The 12,877-nt window shown below is 42.3% G+C and overlaps 1 protein-coding gene across 11 annotated transcripts in view; it reads left to right on the top strand.

Moving 5' to 3' along the window:
- Positions 1-12,877, top strand: part of CCDC7 (coiled-coil domain containing 7) — a 301,313-nt gene that overhangs the window by 21,155 nt on the left and 267,281 nt on the right. For 10 of the 11 annotated variants that reach the window (XM_081970140.1, XM_081970145.1, XM_081970146.1 and 7 more), the window contains 3 exons: positions 4,537-4,697; positions 6,813-6,877; positions 12,253-12,327. In XM_081970140.1, coding sequence (XP_081826266.1) covers positions 4,537-4,697; positions 6,813-6,877; positions 12,253-12,327 — 301 coding nt within the window. The remainder of the gene's footprint in view (positions 1-4,536; positions 4,698-6,812; positions 6,878-12,252; positions 12,328-12,877) is intronic. The other variant, XM_081970150.1, reaches the window with a different exon arrangement.

Genomic DNA, 12,877 nt, shown 5'->3' on the forward strand with positions numbered 1-12,877 from the left:
ATCTGCTTTTTCTCTCTGTCTCTTTCAGCAGTGCAATTTCTAACAAGGCGCTGGCCACGACTTGGTTTCCAGGGTCCTTTCGTGAGCGAGCTGGCAGTGAAACGGTAGCCGCCAGTCCGAAAACTCAGTCGCACTTTCCGCTTTCATGAGCAACTTCCCGTAAACCCGCCGTTGCTCAGTGCGGGGAGGGGAGCTGCTCACGCATGCGCAATCACCCTGGAACCATGAGCTCTGGTGTCAGAACCTGACAGAAGGCGGGGAATGGGACCATGTGTGCAGGAAGGAGGCTGAGGCTAGAGGAGCCTCCTGCACCTCCCTCTGTCCTGCACACGTGGTCCCATTCCCCGCCTTCCTGAGAAGGGGACTGCCCTTCATGTTGACTCAGGAAGGCGGGGAATGGGGCCACGTGTACAGGAGGGAGGGTGAGGCTAGAGGAGCCTCCTGCACCTCCCTCCTGCACGTGGTCCCATTCCCCGAGGCTCCTCAGCGCCTTTTCCCTTTCCCCTTTTTTTTTCTTTTCATGATGAGAGCGGGGAGGCTCTGCCTCCCCTGCCTCCCCTGATCGCACGTCCCTGGTGGTAACCATGTGAATTGTATTTCTATATATTCTACTGTTTCTTCTTTATGTTTAATTTTAGAATAAATAAAAGGACACAATGTAAGGCTTAGCTTTTCTTATGTGAGCAGGTAAAACAGACATTTGGGATTAATCTTAATATAATTAGAAGTGTTATAATAATAGGTAATAACAATATATGTAAAGATCTCAAAACAAAAATGAATTATTTTCATTGTCCCTTAATCCATGGCCCTCAAAACAATTTCTTAGTATTTGGCTATAATTCACTGAATCTCGCAAGGACCACACTTATTTGAAGCATATTTTCCACCACTCTGGACCATCAATCAGCCAAATTCCATTCGTTTTAACTCACTTAGGGCTACTCTAGCTAGTGCATCAGCTCTTTTTTCCACAGTTATACATAATACAATACAATACAATACAATAGTAGAGTTGGAAGGGACCTTGGAGGTCTTCTAGTCCAACCCCCTGCCTAGGCAGGAAACCCTATACCGTTCCAGACAAATGGCTATCCAACATCATCTTAAAGACTTCCAGTGTTGGGGCATTCACAACTTCTGGAGGCAAGCTGTTCCACTGATTAATTGTTCTAACTGTCAGGAAGTTTCTCCTCAGTTCTAAGTTGCTTCTCTCCTTGATTAGTTTCCACCCATTGCTTCTTGTTCTGTCCTCAGGTGCCTTGGAGAATATCTTGACTCCCTCTTCTTTGTGGCAACCCCTGAGATATTGGAACACTGCTATCATGTCTCCCCTAGTCCTTCTTTCTCTTAAGCTAGACATACCTAGTTCCTGCAACCGTTCTTCATATGTTTTAGTCTCCAGTCCCCTAATCATCTTTGTTGCTCTTCTCTGCACTCTTTCTAGAGTCTCCACATCTTTTTTACATTGTGGCAACCAGAACTGAATGCAGTATTCCAAGTGTGGCCTTACCAAGGCATTATAAAGTAGTATTAACACTTCACGTGATCTTGATTCTATCCCTCTGTTGATGCAGCCTAGAACTGTGTTGGCTTTTTTGGCAGCTGCTGCACACTGCTGGCTCATATTTAAATGGTTGTCCACTAGAACTCCAAGATCCCTCTCACAGTTACTACTATTGAGCATGGTACCACCTATACTGTACTTGTGCATTCCGTTTTTGTTGCCTAAATGTAGAACCTTACTCTTTTCACCATTGAATTTCATTTTATTAGATAGTGCCCAATGTTCAAGTTTGTCAAGATCCTTCTGTATCTTAAGCCTATCTTCTGGAGTGTTGGCTATCCCTGCCAGCTTGGTGTCATCTGCAAATTTGATGAGTTCCCCATTTATTCCCTCATCCAAATCATTGATGAAGATGTTGAAGAGTACTGGGCCTAAAACAGAGCCTTGGGGTACTCCACTGCATACTTCCCTCCATGTAGATGCAGTTCCATTGAGGACTACACGTTGAGTGCGGTTGGTCAGCCAGTTACGAATCCATCTGGTGGTGATGCTGTCTAACCCACATTCTTCTACTTTATCTAGTAGTAGGTTATGGTCTACCTTATCAAAAGCCTTACTGAAGTCCAAGTAAACTATATCAACGGCATTCTTCTGGTCCACTAATTTTGTAACATTATCAAAGAATGCAATAAGATTAGTTTGGCATGATCTGTTTTTGACAAATCCATGTTGACTTTTGGCTATTACTTTGTTTGCTTCTAGGTGTTCGCAAATTCGTTGCTTGATTATTTTTTCCAGAATCTTTCCTGGTATTGAGGTCAGGCTGATAGGTCTGTAGTTTCCTGGATCTATTTTTTTCCCTTTTTTGAAGATGGGAACCATATCAGCTCTTTTCCAGTCCTCTGGTAGTTCCCCGGTGTTCCAGGATCTCTGAAAGATATAATTCAGTGGTTCTGAGATCTCGTCTGCTAGTTCCTTCAGAACCGTGGGGTGTAATCCATCCGGTCCTGGTGATTTGAACTCATCTAGGGTAGACAGGTGCTCACTTACCATTTTCTTCCCTATTTCAATTTGTGTTCCTAATCTGATTTTTGTGGTGCTGCTTTTGACAGGTTGGACTGTTTTATCCCTTTGTGTAAAGACAGATGCAAAACATGAGTTAAATAGTTCTGCTTTCTCCCTGTTGCTTGTCACCTTCTTGCCACTTTCTCCTAGCAATGGACCAATTGTTTCCTTAATTTTTTTCTTGTTTTTAACATGTTGGAAGAAGCTTTTTTTGTTAATTTTTACTTTTGTGGCAAGCCTTTCTTCATTGTGAGCCTTAGCTTTCCTCACTTCATCTTTACATGCTCGGGCTGTTTGCTGGTATTCTGCCTTAGTTATGCCCCCCTCCTTCCACTTTTTATACTTACCTTTTTTGTCTTTCAGTTTGTCAGATAGCTCTTTATGCAGCCATGCTGGTTTCTTTTGGGAGCTGTTATTTTTCTTCTTCTTCATTGGTATTGTGCTAGACTGGGCTTTTGTAATCTCATTTTTCAAAATTTCCCAAGCTTCTTGAGTTGTTTTCCACTTGAGGATTCTCATCCATGGAATTTTTCCCAAGCTCTCTCTAAGTTTATTGAAATTAGCTTTCTTAAAGTCCAAGACTCTAGTTTGGCTTTGTTCTACTACTTGTGTTTGGATAATGTTGAATTCCAATATTGCATGGTCACTTGCCCCCAGGGTTCCTGAACCCTAAACCACAGACTTAATGTTCTTCACCATCATATATTTTTGTGTCTCTTCATTATTCCAGTATCTCTTTCTCACTAACAACCCCATAAAAATATTTTTACTTTTCCCACTTATCATTTCTTGCTGCTCCTGTCTCCCACTGAGGGGGAGATTACAACACTTGTGTCTAGTTGCAATTGTAATAACCAAACAGACATGAACAAATTCAGATATAAATTTCTCTCCATGACTTTTCTACACCTACAGCATGGAAAATATTCTATATTATTCTGGAGCATCTAAAGTTGCTCTGGGCTGCTTCAAGCCATCCCCAAAGGATCCTCAAACTGGCTACCTTCTTGCATGTAGTTTGATTTATCACAATTGTAGTGTTAGTGCCTTTTCCAACTGCAGTGGGATGCTCTGGTCATCTCCATTATCCCACCTCTCCGATAGCCTATTACAGTAGAAAGCAATCACATTCCATAAAAATAACCACCTGTTTTTTATCCAGCTTGGCATATTCTGGCTCTTAATAAAAGCCATTCCAAAGTAACATTTTTCCACTTCATATCAGTCTCATTCTCATTATTAGTAAAGTATATTTTCTAGTTCATTTTAAGAAATTGACCTGTTTATGTTTAGTGGGTTGGTAGGTAGTTTATTAAAAATGCATTAATTTTGCTTTCAGGTAAATGCAATGTTTTAATTATTATTATAAATAATTTAAAGGATTAAAGTTTGCTTTTACATTATAAGTAGTCCTTGAGTTATGACCACCGTTGAGCCCAACATTTCTGTAGCTAAGTGAGACATTTGTTAAATGAGTTTTACTCCATTTTATGACCTTTTTTGCCACAGTTAAGTGAATCACTGCAATTGTTAAGTTGGTAATATGGTTATTAAATTAATCTGGCTTCTCTATTGACTTTGCTTGTCAGAAGGTTGCAAAATGTGATCACATGGTCCCGGGACACTGCAACTGTTATAAATATGAGTCAGTTGCCAAGTGTCTGAATTTTGTATCACATGATCATGGGGTTATTGCAATGGTCGTAAGTTTGAAAACCAGTCATAAATCACTTTTTTCAGTGCTGTTGTAATTTCTAACAGTAATTAAACAAACAGTTATACATTGAGGACTACCTTTATATATTTTACAATAGCTTAATATTGTAGAGGCAGTTCTGCTATAATGATGTACAAAGTACATTATTTGAAATAGTGAATGTAATGCTTTTTTCAAGCTAATTGAGAAAATCTCTGTTAATATACAGCAGATTATTTTAATACTGTATTATCTAACTATATTTCAGTTAGGTGAGGAAGAAATTATCCCAGACTGGCAAGTTCCTCTAGCAGATAAAAGCATAACAAATAATATCAATCAGTTACTGAATCGCATTCAAAGACTTGAAGAACTAAAAGGCCGTGTTCAAGAACTACCCAAACTTATCCAGTTTTCTATACCTAAACAGTAAGAATACAATGAAATAGTTATGTTTAAGAAATTATGATATCAATAATATAAAATATATTTATTATAAAAATAGTTATAAAGATTATTAAAAATCAACATATAGAAAGTACAATATTTTGTTTTCTAGGCACTGCCACAATATATTTCCTTCATAATTTAATTGTATAATTATTATATTAAATTTTCCCTAATAAACAAATGCTTAATATAAATTGTTTTGTGTTTCTCTGACTTCTATAAGTAATAGGGAAATTAAAGGGAAAGCATTGTTCTTTGCAAGAATGAATTACCAATGATGCATAGCTTGCAGGGTTTTATGCACGCGCACTCGCGCGCACACACACACACACACAGAGGGAGGGAGAGAGAGGGGGGGAGTTGCAATTACTTTATTGAGTCATTGCAAGCCTTTAATGGTATTCGCAATAAGTCTGAGTTTGCAAAACCAAGAGACGAAGTGAAAGGCAAATGCAAAGTCCAAGGGCAAGGCACAAATCCGCAGGTTCACACACAAAGTCCAAAGTCCAACCACAATAACTAAAGCCAAGGTCCAAGTTCAGAATCCAAACCAAATCCAAGGTCCAATCACAAGGTCAGCAAACAAGGCATAGGTCTGGAATCATGAAAGCAGGAATCAAAAAGTTGAAGTACAAGCACAGTAGCCTTGCCAACCACTGCTATGTCTGCCTCCTTTTGGCCCTGCATTGCCTGGGATCTATGAGGGAGGCAGTTCCTCATCCCCACTAACTGACTGCAGATGTGCCCCTTCTCGCTTTGTGCTTCTCACGAGTCATCTGAGCTTCCTGGCTGCACTGCGGCTCTTCTCTTTCCTTTTCAGCCAGGTTCATCCAATTGCCCCTGTGAAAGCGTTTCCGAAGTTCCTGGCCTCTCTTCCTCCTCTTGCCAATCTACTCCTGGTACAGACCCCTGCATCTTCCTGATTGTGCTGTCCCACTCAGACACACACACATGCATGTAATCATAGTTTAGTGGGTTTACACAAGCAGACTAATGCTAGTCCACAGAGCAATGGTCAATGAGCCCACAATGCACTTGAAAGATTCCCAATCAAAATAAATACACCAGGCAAAATTAAATCGGCAATACAAGAGGGTTCATGAGGTAAGAAAGGTTCAGAGTTCACAAGGCCCGATCCAAGTAAAGACACAGTGTCAATCTAAAGTAAGGCAGGAATCACAATGACCAGAAAAGGCATGCCTAGGAAATGAACACATTCTCAACAACGCCTCCATCTGTCTACTATGCTAAATAATCAGCTTTTGGTGCAGCCCATAAAGAAGGGTGAAGTTTTATCCTTACGAGTAATCTGGCTGACCTTCACTGCTACTGCCTTTTCTCTGCACTATGTGTTCTTGGATCAGGTGCAGAAGGCTTTCCTCTTCCTCATCCCTGACTGGCTGTAGTTGCATGCTTTCTCCATCTGATGCCTCAGGGCTATCCTGCTGTAGCTATGCTTCAGCCAAATCACTCTCAGGCGGTTGCTTAGAGCCATTGACCAATTCCCCTCTACAGAGAAGAACTATTCACTGATCTATAAGTTATCCAGTGTACTTTGAATGCTGAAATGAATGTTTCAGATTTTATTTCTAGTATTCCAGCTTTCTAATTCTTATATTGACTCTCAGTTTACATATTAACCCTGTTTTCACTATTCTGAATATTATATTTTGTGACATAATTATTTCTGAAAACATCACTAGAAGGTAATGATTTTTTAATGAAGTAATGGCAAAAATAACAAGAAGTACCAAAAGTTTTATACATAATGTAAGCACTATAACCCCTTTGTTATTTGGTGATTGTTCTTATTTAGTATTTGTTCTTAAAGCATTGAAGATGAATAACGTCTTTTACATAATATTTATTCAAACTACCATTAACCCATTATATTACTTAAGTAATTATATTAATTACTTAAGTAATTAATATTTATTATAAAACTTATTTAAGGTACTAAATTAACAAAATAGGATTTTGTATTTTTAACATAAATAAATTGTGACATGCAAAAATTATGTTTAGAACTTTGCTAAATGGACACTGAATTTGTAAATATAGATTTAATACTAACAATACTGTACATTTTGACAGGGAAAAGAAAAAAGCAGTAAGCACAACACCTCCCACTCCAAAAGATCCAAAAAATATAATTGAAGGTAAGAATTCTGATTTATCATAGATGTCAAGGCCTCAAAAAATAATTTTGAAAAATGAGTTTGGCTAATGTGGACAAAAGTGAAAATGCTGGATAGTAAAGTTGTATAGGCCAAAATCAGAACTGACTGACTAGAGGCTTGGAAAATAATTTGTAAGAAAATAGGTTTTATTCTGATGCACTTGAATCTTATGTAAGTAATTCTCAAGTACTATAGTTCATTTAATGATTGTTCAAAGTTATAACAGCCCCATCCAAGCTATGTACAACCGTGTTTCAAAATTATGAAAAGTCATTTGTCCTTATGACCAACCACAGGGATGCTTCAGCACATCCACCTATCTATTTCCTTCCTACCCAAATCTTGCCATGCCAGGTCTCCCAAGGCACTGAGCCTGCTTTGCCTCACCTCCCCTTTGATTCCACACAGTCCTTTTCCAGCCTTCACACTGCTCACTTACCTTATGAAGATCTACAAAGCTCAGGAGGTGGAGGAAAGAAAGGAGACCAGGGCCTGTCTTGAGAATTCCAGAGACATCTTTTTTCTTTTCTCTTTTTTAAAAACATGTTTATTTATTATTTTATCATCAGAAATAAAGTACAAAACAAAGAAAAGTAAAAAAAAAAGCAAGCATCCAACACTAATAACAACAAAAATATGTATACAAAAAAACCCCTCCTTAAGTATTGAATACATCTAATATTAAACATTAGAAAAAATCCACCCTGGCTGAAGGCTGAAAGATAAATAAATAATAATAAATAAACTTTAATTTATAAACCGCACCCTTTCCTAAACAGGACTCGGGACGGTGTACAGTCATATTAAAACAGTATGAATACAAAATATAGATATACTTAAATATACAAATAGGTAAACGGAGGAGGTAGGATGTGGAGTGTACAATATTTAAATTAAAATACAAATAAACATTAAAATTATCCTTAAAAACTACCCAATAAGATGTTTGCCAGGAGGTTAAAATGGGACTATAAATCAGTTAAGCCAGCTAATTGGAACAGGTGGGTCTTAAGCTTCTGTCGGAAGGAGCGGAGGTCGGTAGTAGTTCTAATATCGGGGGGGAGGTCATTCCAGAGGGTTGGGCCCATCACAGAGAAGGCTCTACTCCTGGGCGCCGCCCGTTGACACTGCTTAGTGGACGGCACCCGGAGGAGTCCCTCCCTGTGAGAGCGGATTGGTCGCAGGGATGTATGAGGTGAGATGCGATCCCGCAGGTAACTAGGTCCCGTGCCATGGAGCGCTTTGAAGATAGTAACCAACACCTTGAAACGCACCCGAAAAACCACAGGCAGCCAGTGCAGCTCACGCAGGAGTGGTGTTATATGGGAGTATCTTGTCCTCCCCATGATGGCCCGCGCAGCCGCATTCTGAACTAGCTGTAGTCTTCGGGTGCATCTCAAGGGGAGCCCCATGTAGAGAGCGTTGCAGTAGTCCAGGCGAGACCTCACCAGCGCAAGAGTGACCGTACGTAAGGCGTCCCGATCCAATAGGGGGCGCAATTGGCGCACCAGGCAAACCTGGTGGAATGCCCCCCTTGCCACGGCTGCCACATGGTCATCCATCGACAGCCGGGCATCAAGGAGGACGCCCAAATTGCGCGCCTGTTCCACGGGGGGCAGTTGTTCGCCCCCTATGGCCAGCGATGGAATCCACTGGTTGAACTGGGGCACCGGTAGCCACAGCCATTCAGTCTTGGAGGGGTTGAGTCTGAGTCTGTTGTCCCCCATCCAGACCCGAACGGCTTCCAAGCACCGGGACATCATTTCGACGGCCTCGTTGGGGTGGTTTGGGGTGGAGATGTACAGCTGTGTGTCATCAGCGTACAGATGGTATTCAACCCCAAAACCACGGATGATCTCACCCAGCGGCTTCATGTATGTGTTGAACAGGAGGGGCGAGAGGACCGACCCCTGCGGCACCCCACAAGTGAGTGGCCTCAGGGTCGACCTCTGCTCCCCTGCCAACACACATTGCGTCCGGTCGGAGAGGTAGGAGCAGAACCACCGCAAAACGGTGCCCCCTACTCCCATCCCCTCCAGCCGGCGCAATAGGATACCATGGTCGATGGTATCGAAGGCCGCTGATAGGTCACATAGGACCAGGATAGAGGAACAACCCCTATCTCTGGCCCTCCAGAGATCATCCACCAACGCGACCAAGGCCGTCTCCGTGCTGTGACCGGGCCGGAAGCCGGACTGGCGTGGGTCTAGATCAGTGTTTCTCAAACTTGGCAACTTTAAGTCCTGTGGACTTCAACTCCCAGAATCCCCCAGCCAGCATAGCAGGACTTAAAGTCGCCAAGTTTGAGAAACACTGGTCTAGATAGTCGGTTTCCTCCAGCTGACGTGGGAACTGTTGTGCCACCACACTCTCTACAACCTTCGCTAAAAAGGGAAGGTTGGAGACGGGACGATAATTAGCTAGCTCCACCGGATCCAGGGAAGTCCTCTTGAGTAGGGGCCTCACCACCGCCTCTTTCAAGGCGACCGACAAGGACCCCTCCTCCAATGAAGCGTTCACAAGACCCAGGAGCCAGCCTCGTGTAACCTCCCAGGATGCCAGTACAAGCCAGGAGGGACACGGGTCCAATAAACATGTAGTGGCTCGCAGTCGCCCACGTAACCTGTCCAAATCCTCGGGGGCAACAGAGTCAAAGTCCTCCCAGCGTGGTGCCTCAAGACTTGCTTCCGACGTCTCCCCTGGGCCACTGAAGGGGGCCCATCCACTCCGGATCTGAGCGATTTTGTCTTGCAGATATTCCCCAAACTCCTCTGCTCTACCCTGCAAAGGGGCTTCCCGCGGCCTCTGTGATAGGAGGGAGTGGGTCACCCGAAACAGGGCGGCAGGGCGGTTATCTGCGGACGCAATAAGAGCGGCACAGTGTCTACGTTTGGCCGCTCTCAGTGCCACAAGGTAGGTCCGTAAATAGGATCTTACCTGTGTTCGGTCAGATTCGGAGCGTGAGGACCTCCACCTGCTCTCTAGGCGTCTCTTGTGGCGTTTCATCACCCTCAGCTCCTCGGTGAACCAAGGAGCCAGGGTGGTTCGTTGCCGCAGGAGAGGCCGCAAAGGCGCTACCCGGTCCAAGGCCCCAGCAGCCGCCCTATTCCAAGCGGCCACTAGGTCCTCCGTCAGGGAGTGGGTCAGGGCTACAGGAAGTGGCCCAAGCTCCGTCTGGAACCTATCCGGTTCCATCAGTCACCTGGGGCGGAACCATTTGGGACAGTCTGGTTCCGCCTCCCCACGGTGGGGGGTAGCGCCGGGGAAGTCGAGCCGGAGATATGAGTGATCTGACCATGACAGGGGTGTAATAACCAAATCCCCTATTCCCAGATCACTCGTCCACTGTCCAGAGACAAAAACAAGGTCCAGTGTGTGCCCACCTTCGTGTGTGGGGCCCTGAATTAATTGGGTCAGGTCCATGGCTGTCATGGAAGCCATGAACTCCCGAGCCACCTCGGATGCTTCACCCGTCGACGGCAGGTTGAAGTCCCCCATAACCACAAGTTTGGGGGTATCAACCGCCGTCTCCGCGATCAGCTTGAGGAGCTCAGGCAGGGCCGCTGATGCATAGCGAGGAGCCAAGTATACAATCAGCAAGCCCAACTGCCTCCCCGGGCCCCATTTCACACCAAGGGACTCACAACCGGATATCTGCGGCACAGTGAACTCCCTCGGTTCCAGACTCTCCCGTATAATTACCGCCACCCCACCACCCTTACCCAGGGCCCGCGGCTGATGGAATGCACGGTAGCCTGGTGGGCACATCTCCACGAGGGGTAAACCACCCTCGTGGCCCAACCAGGTCTCCGTTATCCCTGCAAGGTCCGGCTCCCCCTCTGAGATCAACTCATTAATGAGGGGGGCCTTGTTAACAGCGGACCTTGCATTGCAGAGCATCAGCCTCAGGCCCTGGCTCTGTAGGCCCTGGCCACCTAGGCTGCGGGGGTTGGTACGAGCGACCGGGCGTGTCCAGCAGCCACGGTCTCCCAACCGACTATGAGATTTTTTTCCGTCCTCGCACCCACCCCTCCCCACGACCGTTGGAATGAAACAACCCTCTATAGGAATGTCATTTTCCCTTCCTCCCCACACTTCGCTCACTTCCCCCTTGACCTCACCTGTTCGCCTGGCAAAAGTCCCCCCTCCTGGCCTGATTATCCCTCCCACCCACCCTGGTACCCCCTAAAATGGATAAAAAACATCTGGTTAAAAACCCCCTAAGTCTTCGCTTCCTCCACATTACATTACAAAAATCTAATATACATTCCCTTCCCCTTACATAATTGGTATACAAAAAGTTATAAACTTCCCCATCTGTATTTAACAAAAATGCTATATTACATAAACAAATATCCCTTTTTTCATCCGCAGGACATGTTTTGAAACTTTTGCTGCTGTCATTCTAGGCAAAGGAGCTCTTCTCCCTCTACATCACTTCTTTACCTCTTATCTCTGCATTGTTTGTTCTCTGTGTGATAAGAGCCAGTTCAAAATGCATACTTCCTGCTTTGCAATGTTATTTCATAAAACACAGACTTTCCCTCATCATGCTGTGGCTGGATGGAAAAAAAGCGTTTCAACCCACTTTTTGACACCTGAACTGCCTCTGCGGACACAGAGTGAAGGTATAAAGAGGTGATGCAGAGGCAATAATATCTACATATAAATGAATAAAATAGGTGAGGGTGGGCACTTTATGGTGTTCCAGACTACTGCAAATACTTTTAGTATCTTCCAGAGAATTGAACTTCCATATTATAAGAAATCATATATAAATGATTTTTGAAGTTAGAACACTACTTAAAGCTAGTTACCTCTGCTGGTATCAAATAAAGAAACTACAGTTGCTTTAATTGAACACCTTCAACGTCACTTCAACGTCACTGCAGTAACAGAGAAAGATAGAATTTGTGCTTCCTTGATATGTCAGAACATTATGTAAACAACTACCCATCCAGAGTATTCTGTATTGCAAAAGTTCGGAAATGATAATCCTATTATATAACTGAAATACCTTCAACAAAATTGGTTTATTTGTTCCTTTTCCTAGAAGTTCCTAGAATAAAACAAAAATTTCCAGTACTAAGAAATATTTCAATAGAAACATGAATTTTCTGATATTTCTAACATGAATCGTTAAAATAACAGAATTCTCTTTATAAGGTATCTTTTATCAAGAGTATCTTAGACTCATTTGCTTAGTTATTAGATTCCTGACAACATATAAATAGAAAAAATAATATAATCAAATTTAGTTGGAAGTTTTAATCACAGTTACAGAAAAAAAGTACTTTATATATTTTTAATGAATTAATTATATATATTTGACTAATAACTAAAACTTTTTTTAGAACTTGCTACAAGACATCTAACTGAAGATGTGATGAATATGGCACAGGTTTTCCAAGATGATACAGGACAACCACGTAAGTGCTTCAAAATGTAAAATGTTGTTAAAACATGAAAAAGCATACAGGATATTTTAGGGCAACTGTCTCAAATCAATTTTTTCTAAATTGTTAGGCTACATATTTAGCTGATATGAATCATAAATCTTTGTTTTCCAAAATATGGAAAATGCCAAGTTAAGAAAATATATGTTAGATCATCATGCAATCTACAGTAGTTAATTTTAATGTCTTGAAATTTAACTTGGATTTAAATTAAGTTATGGAATTTAAAAAACTGCAATTGTGTTTTTTGAAAATATAATGTTAATAATACCCTAAGGTAAAATATACCAGACAGACTATAGTAAATATATCTATGCTTAAAAACAGGGATAACTGGTAACAACAGTATGGATAAGCACAAAGAAGTGTAAACTTTAAAATAATAATACAGGCTACAATACTCTAAGGTGAACCATTTGTACTAGAAACCATTTTTGGTTTTCCTAGATTTAATAGCACTGATTTATTTTGGAGAGAAAGAGAGATATAACTAAATAAGAAGCTGTATTGTGTGTAAACTTAG

The sequence above is a fragment of the Natrix helvetica genome (genome assembly GCF_964273705.1).
Source record: "Natrix helvetica genome assembly, chromosome: Z".
NCBI classification, from domain to species: Eukaryota; Metazoa; Chordata; class Lepidosauria; order Squamata; family Natricidae; genus Natrix; species Natrix helvetica.